We start from the raw sequence: 15,563 nt of genomic DNA, 5'->3' as shown, positions 1-15,563 counted from the left end.
TGTTCAACATATTCTTGTTGAATGCACTTTTACTTCCTGTACAGCATAATGTACAGGGTTTTACATAATGGCAGACTTTGGTTTGAAAGACGGGTGAAGAAATAGAAAGGGCAGCTACTGCACGACAAAAACACAGAAAAGACGTTGGCATCCGTACAGTGTGTTCTGAATGTATGCATGGTTTGAGAGGTCAATTCCAAATCATATCAATGTATTTTGAGGCACCCCTGGAGTGTCATCTGGTACCCACTTTGGGAAAGCCTTGTCCCCATTTCAAGGTCACTTCAGCGTGTTTTCTCACTTGGAAGGGCACCTAAAATGGCATTTCAAGAGTTAAAAAAGAAAGAAGTGTATCCTATTGTTATAACCCCTATGACATTGTATCACATAAAATAGCACATGTTGTCCACTGGAAGGGGCACTTCTCCATTAGAGCTCCCAACAGGGCACTTCATGTTCTCTCACTTGTAGAAGTACACTATAAAGCACTACATCCCATTTTCTTTATTGGAGAGCACCCTTTAGGACACCGTCATGCAGGGGTGCCATAGAGGGCACTTGACAATGGCACCCTTTTCCATCGGGAGGAAGGCCATCTAGGGAATGAAGAGTTTAGACCATGGGCACCTCTTGAGGCACAGCGTCATGTTTCTCCACTAGAAGGGGCACTCAAAGACATGATTTATTGAATGCTCTTGCTCTAGGGGGCACATCATAAGGACGGCCAAATGGCACCCTCTCAGTCTCTAGCATCGGTCTTTATCATAACCAGAAGTTAACAGGGTGTAGGCCTACATGGAAGTCTGCATGTTTTCACAATCCAAGACGCATATCTAATTACTTGATAGGCAATGTTGTTATTATTGCATTGTGACATGTTTGGGGATTGGTAATACATCAAAATCAAATGTTTTGGTATTGGGATTAAATGGGATAGGGAACACAAACAATGCAGTCCTCTCGGTTTATGTAGGCTAGTATAGAAGAAGGCCTATAGTGAAACGCAATGTATTGTACCATGAGGCTAGAATATACTGTCCACCTCCCTCGACCCATAGCATATGGATTTGTTTTAGTACTGAGTCCGCTGTAACTTTAATACGTTGAGTCATCCCCCCATTTCTACGCTTTGCCGTACTCTAGCAAGAAAATAATTACAGCTGAAATTAACAGTCTATGTGCGGTGGTGTTACACTGTCTGGTTTTCAGAGATTGATATTCACAAACAAGTCTAATACATTTATGGAGTCTTTTGAGAATACCGAAGAAAACCGACAGAGGGAAGAGCTCTTGGAAACCCTCCCCCTGCATCGGTTGCTACGGCTGTGCCCGGTTCATGTATTGTCAGTAGATGTTCATAGTTGCACTGCTACATCCTAATGGATTTATCTGGTAAGGAGTTCTACAGAATTTATTGTCTTGGTCATATAGCCACAGAGCACCTAGCTCTGTTTTCTTGTTTGGTAACTGGGCATCTATTCTAGTGTTAATTGCTAGCTAGAAAGAGGTAACTACGTCAAATGTGGAGGAGGCCCTGGTGTGTTGCAGTGATGTGTCGTGGCTAACCTAGCCAACAGTCAACTATGAATGGGATTATTACGTAGCTAACTAACCCACTGGCGCTTGCTATGTAGATCTAAAAAATAATCTTTATGTACGCTAAAAACGGCAAGCTGTTCAATTTGACAGGGACTGCATAGCGGGTTCGCGAGTCCAGTAAATGGCTAGCACTATACTAGTATTTGCTTTTGGTTCAGCTAGCTCTAGCTAGCTGCACACAAGTTATCTACTGTACACCGGTATCCAATTGGAAGAATTGACCATAACAAGCCAAAATACATGCACCTTTTGTGTAAATTGACAGTAGTGGGGGAAATAAAACATGGTGAACACATGCTCAACCTTTTTAAGTGTCAGGCGAGCTCAGTCAAGGAGTGGGGTTGAGTTGGTTAGCTTCGTAGCGCGCTAGGCTAACAACGCCAACTACTAGTTGAACAAGCTGAGTAACGTCCTACAAAACCTGACAAGCTAGCAAGCTAACCTGGGTTGGACAATGTCGCGTAGGTAAGCTATTAGGCTCCCGGCCGTCTGCATAACGCTGGCTGGTCATTTTTTGTTTTTATACTACAGTAGCTGCCAAGCTAGTTGGCTAGAACAGGCTTTTCTAGCTTGCGGAAAGTCAAGGCCTTGTCGTTTACACCAGGCAGGCACAATGACTGTTCACTTTAAAATAAGCAATATATTTTATTTGAAAGCATTCGAATGCTGACATGGAAGTTTCTTGTTTGTTAAATTGACCCTGAAGCAGTTTCCAGAGCTTCCTTTATGTTTTGTTCTGTTCTGAATATCGTTTCTCATCAGTCAATTAGCCATGTTAACCAAGCCTTTCGAGGTAGTTAGACTACATTAATTGCGCAGTGAATCGTATTCTATCACTCAACTAGAAACCACAAGAAAGTGTAGAATGTGTGTGTATATATACAGCCTCCTGAACAAACGCATGTTTCAAGAATTGTAGTGAATTGAAATGGCATTACACAAATTCATGTTTCCCCCTTGTTTGTACAGAATAAACGATTCCAGTGTATGCCACACCACTCTTACTGAGAGGCGGAAGGATGGCACACCAACACAGCCCACCCTCAGTTCCTCAAGGGACAGAATTCCAAGCAGCTGATCCCTATCCTGACTCCGACCGGGATTCTGGGGTGGGAGATGATGCCGGAGAGGACTCTGATGGTCTTCATGACGACAACGCTTTGCACTGGTCACGGGGAGAGAGAGACGTGAGGGAAAGAGGAGATGGAGATTTTACAATATTTGTTGCTTTTCAAGGCAATATGGAGGATGAAGACTTTCCTGTTAAACTTGAGAGGGTTTTGAACGGAATACCAAGCATTCTTGAATTGGGTAAGCATACAGTGGGACAGTGATATTTTATACAAGTTAAAAACCTCTGTGGTTTTTATTCGTCTGGAAAGTCTCGTCCAAGTTCCGTCCTTAACAATCTCCACCCCTCCGCCTCGCTAACTTTTATCTCTGTTGTCCTTCAGACTCTGCGATACAGCCCCAGCATGTGGAGCCATGGAACAGTGTGCGGGTCACCTTCAACATTCCCCGGGACGCAGCGGAGCGCCTCAGACTGCTGGCCCAGAACAATCAGCAGCAGCTCAGAGACCTGGGGATCCTCTCTGTGCAGATAGAAGGTAGACACACAGTCCCTTGACACCAGCAGTGTGGGAATCTGTAAAGTTATGGAGCAAGACATTAGCATGTCCCCCCCCCCCCTCCCCCAACATTTTGTTAAAAGGTTAGTGTGTGCTGATTTGTTGTAATGGTTGGCAACGTTGGTTTGTGTGAAGGCGAAGGAGCCATCAACGTAGCCATGGGGCAGAACAGGGGTCAGGAGGTCAGGGTGAACGGGCCGATGGGAGCAGCTGGACAGATGAGGATGGATGTGGGCTTCCCAGGTCAGCCTGGTCCAGGTATGACTGATTTGCCCCTCATGCCCCTTTTATTCAGAGTGTATTTGAAATATGTTATATCTAGTGTCAGAACCATTCATAGTGAGCCTTTGACACAACGAATGATCACACTAAGGAAGTGAACAAGCTGAATTGGTGTTTTTAACTGTGAATCAAGAGAGGCCCCTTAACTCTGCAATAGAGCCAGTTCTCCTGTTTCACTGACTTCTTGTTTTCTGTTGTAAAACAGCTATGGCACTGAAAACAACATGTTTGAAGTATTTCAATGTCACGTGAAGATCTCTTGATCTTTAGTAATCCCGAGTCATCCATGTTTTCCTCCCCTCAGGAGGTATGAGGATGGCTAACCCTTCAGGGTCCATGATTCCCCCTGGTCCTAGCATGGCTGGCCAGGCGATGGTCCCAGGCAGCAGTGGGCAGATGCACCCCAGAGCCCCCAGACCCCCCTCACAGTCCGGTAAGGAAAACCACTCACCGTATCATCCAGCAAGCTCACCATTAGCTGGAGCGGTTCCAATAGTACTCCATCTATGGTTTTCATGTGTTTAGTCAAATCTTAGTTGTCGGATGTGTCCCTGAGATTACTTCGGTTCAGGCGTGGGTTGTCAGTTGGGAATTTCCCCCAAACTGTTTTGATGTGTGACTGTCCTGTGAGGTTACAGGAATATGACAAGGTGGAACTTTTCATCCTCTGCCCACAGATGCAATGGACCCAATGCTCCCCGGCATGTCTGTCCAGCAGCAGCTCCAGCACCCCCAGGCTGGCCCCCACGGCCCCGGCCCCATGCCCCCCCAGGCGGCCCACCACATGCAGGCCCTGCAGGCCGGGAGACAGCTCAACCCTGCTGCCCTCCAGCAACTCCAGCTCCAGCAGCAGCAAGCCCAGCTGGGCCCCAGGCCTCCGTTCAACCCCTCCGGCCAGATCCCCGTCCCTCCAGGCTGGAACCCTGCTGCCCAGGGAGGCCCGGCCTGGAGGAAAGCCCCACCCCAGGCCCAGATGGGCCCCCGGCCCCCCACTCTTGCCTCGGTTCAGACCCCAAGCCACCCTCCACCCCCGTACCCGTTTGGTAGTCAGCAAGCTGGCCAGGTGTTCAACTCCATGGGACAGGGACAGTTGCAGCAGCAGCCAGGGGTGGGGCAGTTTGCTGCTCCCCAGCCCAAAGGCCCCCAGCCTGGACCTGGAGTAGTAGGGCTCCCTAGACCTCCTCCACCCATGCCATCCTCCACTGGGCCACAGGGCAATCTCACCGCCAAGTCCCCCGGTTCTTCCCCATCCCCATTCCAGCAAGGTTCGCCAGGGACCCCGCCCATGATGGGGGCAAGACCGACAACCCCACAGGGTTTCCCACAAGGGGTGGGATCACCAGGCAGGGCAGTCCTTGGCCAACAGGGTAACATGCAACAAGGGTTCATGGGAATACCCCAGCATGGACAAGCAGGGCCTCAAGTTCATCAAGGAGGAATGGGAGGTATGCACAAAGAAAATCCTAAATGGAAATGTTGCTTCAAGGAAATAACCTGTCTATTTTCTTATATTCCCTTTAAACTCTTAAGAGACGAGCTGTTAGGACTGTGCAGTTAATGTCTTCTGTTTCTATGTCAGGAATGCCTAAGCGTCCTCCGATGGGCTTCCCCAACATGCCAGGGAACCAAAACTTCGTCCAAGGGCAGGTGACCACCAGTGCTCCAGGCACCCCTGGTGGGGGAGCCAATCAGCAGCTCCAGAGCAGCCAAGCTATGACCCACACAGGTAGGCAAACTGGCTTCTAACATTGACTTGTCAAATCACCAGAATTCTTTTTTGTATAACTTTTTTGGGAGCCACGGAAATAGAACCACACCAGTGGGGGCACACCCTTTTAGTTCTTATATATTAATGACGTTTGAACACAGTGCGGATTGTTCTGGACAACTCTTTTCCTCAGACAATGAAAGTCTCATTTTGTCTTCTCTTTCAGGAGCTCCACCTTCCGTATCCACTCCCAACACCATGCAGGGCTCCTCCCACGCCCAGCCCAATGTTATGGGCCTTCATAGCGGTATGGCAGGCCAGCCCCCAGGCACCACTTCTGGCCCAAGCATGGGCCAGCCTCAGCCTGGCCTCCAGACCCAGATGATGGGCCTCCAGCACCAGGCCCAGCCCGTGTCCTCCTCCCCCAGCCAGATGGGTCAGGGCCAGGGTCAGACTGTCCTCTCCAGGCCCCTCAACCCCGGGCAGAGAGGAGGGATGACCCCACCTAAGCAGATGATGTCCCAGCAGGGCCAGGGGGTGATGCATGGGCAGGGTCAGATGGTTGGAGGCCAGGGGCACCAGGCTATGCTCCTGCAGCAGCAGCAGCAGCAGCAGCAACAGCAGCAGAACTCCATGATGGAGCAAATGGTGGCGAATCAGATGCAAGGAAACAAGCAGGCGTTTGGTGGGAAGGCTCAGGCGGGGGTGATGCCAGGGCAGATGATGCGAGGTCCCTCTCCCAACGTACCGGCTAACCTGGCCCAGTTCCAGGCCCAGGTAGGCCAGCAGCAGATGACCCCCCAGCAGCAGCAGCAAATGGCTCAGATGCAACAGCAGCAGTTGCAGCAACAGCATCAGCTACAGCAACAACAACTACAGCAGCAGCAGCAACAGCAGCATCAACAACAGATGACACAGCAACAGCCACAGCAAGTTCCTATCAGCGCCAACCCGAACCAAGCCATGGGCATGCATGGCCAGCAGATGAGACTCCCTAGTGGGCACCCTCTGGTTCAGCAGCAGTTGCAGCAACAGCAGCTTCAGCAGCAACAAAAACAACAGCAGCAGCAGCAGGCCATGCTGCAACAGCAGCAAGCCGCCCAACAGCACCCCCATCCGCTGGGGGATCCTACCGGTGGTACAGGAGACATGGGGGTCCAGCAGATGCTGCCAGACATGCAGGCACAGCAACAGCAGCAGCAAGGCATGATGGGAGGGCCCCAGCACATGCAGGTGGGCAACGGGCACTTTCCGGGGCACGGCATGAACTTCAACCCCCAGTTTACGGGTCAGATACCCATGGGAGCGTGCGGTCAGCCCGGAGGTTTCCCTGTCAACAAGGATGTGACGCTGACCAGTCCGCTGCTGGTCAATCTGCTTCAGAGCGATATCTCAGCCAGCCAGTTTGGCCCTGGTGGGAAGCAGGGGGCAGGGGGGCCCAACCAGGCGAAACCCAAGAAGAAGAAACCACCACGGAAGAAGAAGCCCAAAGTTGGGGAGGGCCAGCAGGCTGTGGAGGGGCTTGGGTAAGGCCTTTTACTTTGCATGTTGCAGCTTACATTTTGGTGAAATACTTTGGCAAAAAGGGTGACGTCATCATGACTGTTAACTATTTGTACTATTCATTTTGACAACTGACGCAACCCTGGTTTGCCTTTTAAAATATGACTCATCTCATAGGACTTGTTTGGCAGCATTGACATGAACCATCTGTCTATCCTTGAATTATTATTAATATTGTTGTTATTATTAATATGATTATTATTCATGATTCCCTCATGGAAGGACGGATGTATAAAGGAAGCAGTCATTGCTAGTGTGCGTTGTGTGGAGACTGAGGCAGCTGTTCTGTGTTCCTCAGGGGTCTGGATGGGCCATCAGGCCTGGAAGACTCTGAGCTGCCAGGCCTCAGTGTGGAGCAGGGGGTGGGGATGGACGCCCCGGGCCCCAAACTCAACGACTTCCCCAACAGGCCCTCCGGTAATCCATGTTGTCCTTTAGGGATGAACGAGCGTTAACTGCAAATGAGGGTTGTTTAAAAATCGGTTGGTTCTCCAAAACCGACATTGATTTATATTTACATTTAGTCATTTAGCAGACGCTCTTATCCAGAGCGACTTACAGTAAGTACAGGGACATTCCCCCGAGGCAAGTAGGGTGAAGTGCCTTGCCCAAGGACACAACGTCATTTGGAACGGCCGGGAATCGAACTGGCAACCTTCAGATTACTAGCCCGATTCCCTAACCGTTTAGCCACCTGACTCTTATATCTGATGAGACATAATGTCTGTCTGATATCTTCTTCATCTCGCTTGTTTTTAGGGTTCCCAGGCCAGCCAGGAGACCAGAGAGTTCTGCAGCAGGTGCCCATGCAGTTTATGCAACAACAGCATCAGCAACAACAACAACAAATGCAGCACATGCAACAACAGCAGATGCAGCAGATGCAGCAGCAGCAACAAATCCAACAACAGCAAATTCAACAACAACAACAGCTGCAGATGCAGCAGCAGATGCAGATGCAGGGGCTGCAGGGTCCTCCAGGCCAGCAGGGGGCAGCAGGGCCTCAGGCACAACCTCAAGGCCAGCCTCAGATGCACCCTCACCAGTTACAACAACAACAGCCCCAGCAACCACACCACCAACAACAACAGCAGCAGCAGCAGCAGCAACAACAGCAGGTAATGTCAAGGCTGTCCACCTGACAGGGATGTTGCTCTCAAGGCTTCCGGAAGCATCTTGTTCTCACGTGGGTGAAGGCGTCTGTAGAGTTTCTCCCAAGGCACCTGGGATCTGACCACTGTCTCCTAACACTAGACTGATGCTAACCGGCACCACCCGATGTCTTCTTTTCCTGCAGCAGATGATGATGATGATGAAGATGCAGCAGGAGCAGGCCAAGAGCCGCATGCCCCTCCCGCCAGGAGGGCAGCACCCCCCCAGGGGGATGGGCACCCCCGCTGAGGGCCTGAGGCTGCCGGTGTCCCAGCAGGGAAACATGCCCGTCATGATCAACCTGCAGGGCCACGGAGTCCCTCCTTCCCCTGATAAGAACAGAGGGATGCCCCTCATGGTCAACCCCCAGGTAGTCAATGAAGATGATAAAAAAATATATATATTTCTCAGATCCGAGTCTAAATGAAATTTAATCAGTTTTTACCAACTAATAGTTCACACATTTCTTTTTTTTAAATTATTATTTTTATTTATTTTTTAACAACAATTGTTTACATTCTGGATTAGCGGGTCAGGAAACTGTAGATTGCTTTGTTGTGTCTTTCAGCTGGCTGGAGCAACAAGGAGGATGTCCCACCCTGATGCAGGGCAGGGTCCCCAGGGACCGGGGTCCGAGGAGGCTCCTGGAGGAGCCCACACCATGCAGGATAGACCGGGGGGCCCGGAGATGGCCCTGCAGGCTGGGAACGGAACCCAACAGTTGGGGGTCAACCAGGGCCCCAACGCCCACATGATGAAGCCGGGCCCCGGTCCCTCCGCCATGCCCCACAACCCTGGAGCCAGCCCCCAGCAGCAGATACCCCCTCAGCCCCAGCAAGGAGGCCCAATGCCTGGCCTCCACTTTCCCAACGTCCCCACCACCTCCCAAAGCTCCAGGCCCAAAACCCCGAACCGGGCCAGCCCCAGACCGTACCACCACCCTCTCACCCCCACCAACCGTCCACCCAGCACCGAGCCCTCTGAGATCAACCTCTCCCCAGAGAGGCTGAACGCCTCCATCGCTGGCCTCTTCCCTCCCAAGATCAACATCCCTCTGCCCCCCCGCCAGCCCAACCTAAGCAGGGGCTTCGACCAGCAGGGCCTGAACCCCACCACACTGAAAGCCATAGGGCAGGCCCCTCCTAGTTTAACTCTGCCCGGCAACAACAACGGCAGCGGTGGGGGTAACAACGGCCAGCAGCCTTTTCCAACAGGCGGCGGCGCGGCGGGCGGTGGTGGGAAGCCGGACAAGCAGCCAGGAGGAGGCCAGGCGAAGAGGGCCAGTCCCAGCAACAGCCGCAGGTCCAGCCCGGCTTCCAGCCGCAAAGCCACCCCCAGCCCAGGCAGGCAGAAGGTGGCCAAGATGGCGCTTACCTCCCCTCCCCACCAGCAGCAGATGGTCAACCCCCCGGGACAGCCCATGATGCTGAGCCCCACCTCGGTGCCTCCCAGCCCGGGTTCTGTTCCCCCAGTGGTCGGGCCAGGCCTGGATGCCCAAAAACCTCAGAACCCCTTCCAGGGCATCCAGGGGAACCCCACCGAAACACCCAGGGAAGGGCAGGGCATGGCCCAGCCCCCGCCTGTGAGGGAGCAGGTGGCTCCAAGGCTGGCCAGCCCTTGCGGGCCTACTCCCCAGGAGTCTAAATCGGGGCCGGAGCAGACAGGGACAGTGGAGAGGCCCCTCACCCTTTCAGCAGCTCCTCAGCAGGACCCCGTGTCAGCGGGTTCTCCTGCCCTCAGAGATGCCCCCACATCCCTCAACCAGCTACTGGACATCGCAGGCACCCCCAGTGGGCCTCCAAGGCCCACTCAGGGTACTCCAACTGGGGACGTCACTGGAACAGAGAGCCCTAAACCTTTTGGAGGCCCAGAGAGACCGCTGAATCTCCCCAGCGGCTCTCAGCCGAACTCTGACTTGGCAGCACCTGTTTGCTCAGCTCCTGCAGGGAATGAGCCAGACTCGAAGGCCAAGCTTACCTCTGTATCCAGCCCCCACTTATCTGGCAGCAGTTCAAGCTTACTGGCTAACGCCAGTCTAAATCCCAACACTAACTCAAACCTGAACCCTAACCCCAACTCTAGCCCTAGTGTCAATCTCCAGTCCCAGAATCCAGTCCCCACTCCTAGTTCCAGTCCCTCTGTCACCCTCGGCTCAAGTCCCAACCCGGCTACCGCAGTCAGCCACAGCAGTCCCACATCCAGTGTCAGCCCCGGTCTAAACCCCAACCTTGCGCTCGCTTCGAAGCCGACCCTTAACCCCGGTCCAACCAAACCGGTGACCAGTGTCCCTGCGGTCCTGCAGATTCCTGCTGCCGCCGCCCCGCCTGGCCAGATTACCGTCTTTGTCACCTCCAGCCCCATGGCCTCCATCTCCTCCCCCTCCCACAAGGCCCCATCTCCAGCCCCCCTCTCGTCCATGGCGGCCATCCCCAACAAGAACCCCATGAGACCTCAAGATGTCCGTCAGCAGGTCCCCACCATCCCTGCCCCTCCTCGCCCCCCTCACTTATCCACCACCACCACCGCCCCCATGTTTATGAACCCCATCCTCCAGGTCCCGGCTGCCTCTGTGGCCCCCAACGCCCCTGCAGTGTCCCAGGCCGTCTCCATGGCAGGGCCTCTCCCGATGTCCACGGCATCCATTCAGCTCACCTCTGCCACAGTTACGGTCTCCAACCAGCCCTCCTCCACAGCCAGCGCGGCCAGCGCTCAGCCCGCCAGAACACTAGTAGGGAAGGTCCAGACAGCTGCCACTGGCTCCCCCCCATCCCAAGTGTCGTTTGGCATGTCCCCCCCTCCCCAGCAGCAAGGCCCTAGCACTCCCAAACTGGACCCCTCCACCCAGAAGTCCAGTGCCCCTGTCGGGAGTCCATCGCCCCGTCCCAGCTCTTCTCCCACAGCCTCGGTTCCCCTTCAGCAGCCCCTGGGCTCCCCTCCACCCTGCTCCAGCCCTGGAGCCACAGCAAGCACCCGCAAGAGCCCCATGTCTCCGGTCTCTGTCGCCCAAGTTAAGAGTAATACTGTCCAGGCTGCTGCACCTGTGGCCAGCACACCCGAGCCCACACGCAGCCCAGAGGAAAGGCCTGCCCAGCCCCCAGAGGTGCCCATCACGCCTTGCCTCAGTGCTGGGGCAGGGCCCCCTCAGGCCTCCCCTCCTCCACCTCCTGCCCCCGTCACCCAGACAGAAGCTCCGGCTCCACAGACCCAGGCTGTTCCAACAGTCACCGTTCCCCCTCCTCTCCCCACTCCTGCTCCCGCTCAGACTCCAGCCCCAGCTCCTGCCCCTCTTACCAGCCCCACCACTACTGCCCCGCCCCCTCCTGGTGCCCCTCGTTCCCCTCCGGTCCACAGTCCCCCTCCATCCTCCGCCCCCAGTGCTGCCCTCCCCAAGCCCCCCAACCCTCCAGAAGTCCCTCCTGCAGCTGCATCCTCCCCAGCCGTCCCTAACCCTCCAGAGGCCCAGCCTGTCCAGGCTTCTCCCCCAGCCACGGAGCTTCCCAGCCAGCCAGCAGCTCCACCAGGGTCCCCATCTCTGGCAGACAACACCCAGACCAACCCAGGTACAGACTCTCGCATCAATACTTGTGTATCTGTGAAAATCCATACGCGGGTAATAAACAAGAAATCAAATGGAATGTATTTCCTAGATGTGAATATTTTCCCAAGCATTTTCCAGAAGTGGGTAGATATTTCCGCACGCACACCAACTAGACCCCAGACATTAAACATTGATAATGGTGTCCTTCCTCTCAGCTCCAGTTCAAACTGAAGAATCCCAGCCAGAAGAGCCTGCTGCCAGTGAAAAGACTGGTGAGAAACATGAAACACTTTCGCTTGTGAGAAAAGTACATGTAGTGAATATTGCATGACTTGCAACCCAATCCTAACATGACTAACTGTTCTGTTTGTCTTCCCCTGTGACAGATGAGGTGTCCAGCGTAACAGAACCGGGGTAAGAGTCTTTCATCTTCCATACACAAATCCATTTCCACCATTCATTACTCTTTCAGTATCAAAGAAATACTTCTTGTGCAATATACAATAAAGTATTTCCCCATTTTGGGGGTTTTCATTTCTCTACCTTGGTTGGTCTCGGAAAAGTTGGCCCTTTTAGTTGCCATGTTGTGTAAAGGAGAAATGCTTAGACATTTCTAACTCTACTGAAACTCAGGGAGTGCTTGTGGTTGGCCAGGGGGTACATGGCGACAACCAATGAGCCACGTGGCCTCAGCACTTGGTATGTATGCTTAGCATGCAAACAAATATCTAAACAATACTGCACGGCAAAAGACGAGAAAACAAATGCCACTCCATAGACCACATATACAGTCAACGTAAGAAGTATTCAGCCCCTAGGTGAATAAGAACAAAAAAGGTGGTGTCATTGTTAGTTATCAGCTTGATTTGGTGCTCCAAATATTATATAAATCTAACCGTTAGTGGTGCTTAAAATGTTCAAGTCATTATTTTACTGAAACGAATGCCGTGTGTAATTATTGGCACCTCACATAGTTCTCTGTCCACACTCCCTTTATTAAGATAACAGCTCTGAGTTACCATGTTTGATGAGGTGGGAGGATTTGAAAAATGGGGAGTCCTTGGTCCTAGCTTGTGGATTTTTTTTTTCTCTTCTTTATTCTTCAGCTTACCCCATAAAGGTTTTCAATGCCATTTATGTCAGGTGAAATCTCAGTCTGTGAACCATTTCTGTGGGGATTTGGAGGTAAGCCCCTAGCAGAAGCAGATAGGTTTGGGCTTAATCTCCTTGTACTTGGAAATCCGTGTTGCTATGTATCTTAACAAGGTTCCAGGGCTTTTGGAAGTAAAACAACTTCACAACATCACAGATCCACCAGCATATTTTACACTGGGGATAAGGTTATTTTCTGAATGACCACGGCTGTTATACGGCAAACTTGCACCATATAACCTGGTTCCCATGAAGGATCCAAAGACATTTAGCAAATCCTTAGTGCTTTTGTTTATGGTTCGTGAGAGAAGACATCTTTTTTTCATAGCCATTGTCTGGTTTATGAAGATTAACGTTTTGTCTCATTTGAAGATCTGTGATTCTTGACCTTTCACACAAGATTTATGACATAGAGAACATCGCCTCTTACTGTCCAAAGACTCGAATTAAAATCTTACTCAAGATCTAATAGGGGTGCCAATAATTTTGAGATGCAAGTTTATGAATAGAATAATTCATACATTATATCTCTTAATTGGAACTAAATTGGGCTACGGTTAGGTTGTTTGAGGCTTTTGATTTTGTTTTTATTTATTTATTTTCTTATTCTCCAAGGGTGCCAATACATCTTCAGTTGACTGCATATACAACGACGACAAGTATGCCCTTGTCTGAATATTTCCTCACTGGGATCGTTGGAAGCATTTCATGTCTAGCAGTGTGTTGGGGGACTAAACCAGTGTTGAGCATCAGTTTAGTTTACCGCTGTTTTTCCACTTCTATCACAGATGGGCAAAGAAAAGAAAGACTCCCGTCAACTTAGTCCCAAGGTATGTATTAACCCGCGCGTGCGTTGCCAGGACTCGAGCAGCCACCATGTCGACATCTTTTAGATATTGGATGCCGTCGTGCTGGAAGACGGGAGAGTATCTGTGCTAGACGAGGAAAAACAGCCAGAGGCCAGAAGTGGTATTCCAACCTTCACTAGCCGAGCTACTCGTACCTTAGCGGGCGTTATTAACCCTGTATCTGTTTTGTCCTGTCATGTCCTGCCCCCCCCCCCCTCCCCCCTCCTCTCTGGACTCCCAGGGTGGCCGTGGAGAAGCCCAAGGGGCCCAGCAGACGGAGCTCGCGGGCGGAGAAGGAGCCGGAGGAGGAGCCAGTGACTGACAGTGTGCAGAGGAAGAGGTCGGCCCGACCCGGAGCCAGTGCTGCTGCAAAAGGTGCTCGAATTAAACACTACTTATGCTGGGTGTCCCTGGGTGAAATATCACATTTGCACAAGAGCCTTGGATACAAAAAAAAAAAAGTTCCAGTGGAATCATGTATAAGTATACTGTTGAATACAAAATATACTATTTAGAATGCGAAAGGTTGTTATATGCTGAAAACAATGGGAACAGATTAAATAAATAAATAAATTATCCGATCAATTACGGTTTGTCCCATGCGTAATAATTACAGTGAAAAGTAGTTACCGGTAGTGTTTGGGTGCCGTTTGTGCACCAATTGACTGAATGCGCTGTAATTCTTTTTTATGGATATTGCTAATCTTTTTTCTAAATTGCAACCATTTAGGCTACTTCAAACATCAAAACTTATTGGAAAAAGAATTGGTGACACCATATTGTAAGCTGGTATGAGGCATTTAAAGACAAATCAACAAAGATGGAACAAAATCATCCATAGGGCAAAGAGCTGTGTGTCTAAATGTCACGAAGGTTAGGTTTCCAACAGTCAACCTTAGAACAATTAATTTTGACAGTGTATGGTGAACTAGATGGTTGCTGTGTAGTTGCTGTGTAGTTGTGATGAACTGCGTTGTGGCTTTGGGACAACCTTCCACATTCATATAGATATACTAGGTCTCCATATGAACAATATGTACTCTGCTGCTCTGAAAGGCTGGTTTGTTTCCAAATGAGAAGCCCAATTGTCTCCTTAACCCCCGCTCCATGCATATTTATTGAAGGAAGTGTGTCATATAACCAAATGCTCAGGTACAAACACACATACAAGCAGGCTGACGCCTTCTCTCTTGCACAATATAGTCATAATTGGCCCATCTGACAGTTCTAATGGCATGATGATGTTGTTTTGTATACGTCTGACGTACTTTACCCTGGTGACTGACTTTGGTTGAACATGTCTCTTCCTGTCTTCTGTTTACAGAAACTGGTGCCAGTCCTACCCAGGCCAAACGAAGGAAATCTAAATAGGCGTAACTACAGAAGTTAAAAACCTGTGAACTGTAAATGTATTTTTTTTTTCTGTGAATCATTAGATTTTTTTTTTTTTTTTTTTCCTATTCCCAGGATTATGAATTCTCTGAAATGGGAAAAGTAACCGTGTACAGATAATTGCTTTAAAATAATTATGTTATTGTTTCGTCCCGCTATCATGTGAGATTGTAGTTAGGATGTTTGTGAGCGTGAGCTGTGTGAATGTGTTTTTGTTTAGTTTTTTTAAATGCTGGAGTAATCATTTGAGGACTGAATAGAACTTGTCTCAACTGTAAAATTATGTTGTAAAACCGAATTAAATTTTGTACTACTTTTTTGTGCTCTGATATAGTTTTGTTCTTAATGAAGCCTGGAACTGCAGTTGATCAGCTTTTCTCTTTCTTAGTCATTTGCTATTGCTCTTGGTCTCCTCACAAACTTGCTCGCACTGTACAACATATAAAAGTGACATTTTAGTCTCTGTTGGTCCTAGATACATCTTCATTGGATTTTATCATTCTGGTTTTTTTTTTATTATTCTATGCTATTTTTTAAAGGCTGTTTTAATTAGAATAAACATAATTTATGCATATTTGATGGGCCTTTGTTCTTTAGAAGATTTCAATCAAATTCACCCGTCTTTATCCAACTGTATGGAACTTTCCTGTGAAGCTTTACTCTTTTTATTGATGTTCCATTATTGTGTGTGATCTCGATAG

The 15,563-nt window shown here is 50.3% G+C and overlaps 1 protein-coding gene across 4 annotated transcripts; it reads left to right on the top strand.

Annotated features, from left to right (window-relative positions):
- The first annotated feature begins 1,255 nt into the window (after positions 1-1,255).
- Positions 1,256-15,178, top strand: ncoa6 (nuclear receptor coactivator 6). Of its 4 annotated transcripts, none has more exons than XM_062458415.1 (17): positions 1,256-1,392; positions 2,569-2,910; positions 3,054-3,206; positions 3,363-3,485; positions 3,814-3,942; positions 4,187-4,954; positions 5,089-5,235; positions 5,444-6,743; positions 7,079-7,197; positions 7,540-7,898; positions 8,081-8,302; positions 8,501-11,492; positions 11,686-11,742; positions 11,857-11,884; positions 13,411-13,452; positions 13,712-13,845; positions 14,795-15,178. In XM_062458415.1, exons 2-17 carry the CDS (start codon positions 2,619-2,621, stop codon positions 14,839-14,841), a joined length of 6,912 nt encoding a protein of 2,303 aa, XP_062314399.1. In that variant the 5' UTR covers positions 1,256-1,392; positions 2,569-2,618; the 3' UTR covers positions 14,842-15,178. The 4 variants fall into 4 exon arrangements, with proteins under 4 accessions (XP_062314399.1, XP_062314397.1, XP_062314401.1 ...); XM_062458413.1 differs by having other exon boundaries at positions 8,078-8,302; XM_062458417.1 differs by lacking the exon at positions 14,795-15,178 and adding an exon at positions 12,104-12,169 and having other exon boundaries at positions 8,078-8,302; positions 13,712-13,802.
- The last annotated feature ends 385 nt before the right edge of the window (positions 15,179-15,563 follow it).

The sequence above is a fragment of the Osmerus eperlanus genome, chromosome 4 (assembly GCF_963692335.1).
Source record: "Osmerus eperlanus chromosome 4, fOsmEpe2.1, whole genome shotgun sequence".
In the NCBI taxonomy this organism is placed as follows: Eukaryota; Metazoa; Chordata; class Actinopteri; order Osmeriformes; family Osmeridae; genus Osmerus; species Osmerus eperlanus.
The sequence above is the reverse complement of the archived record's forward strand: the minus strand, read 5'-3'. Positions and strand labels throughout refer to the sequence as shown.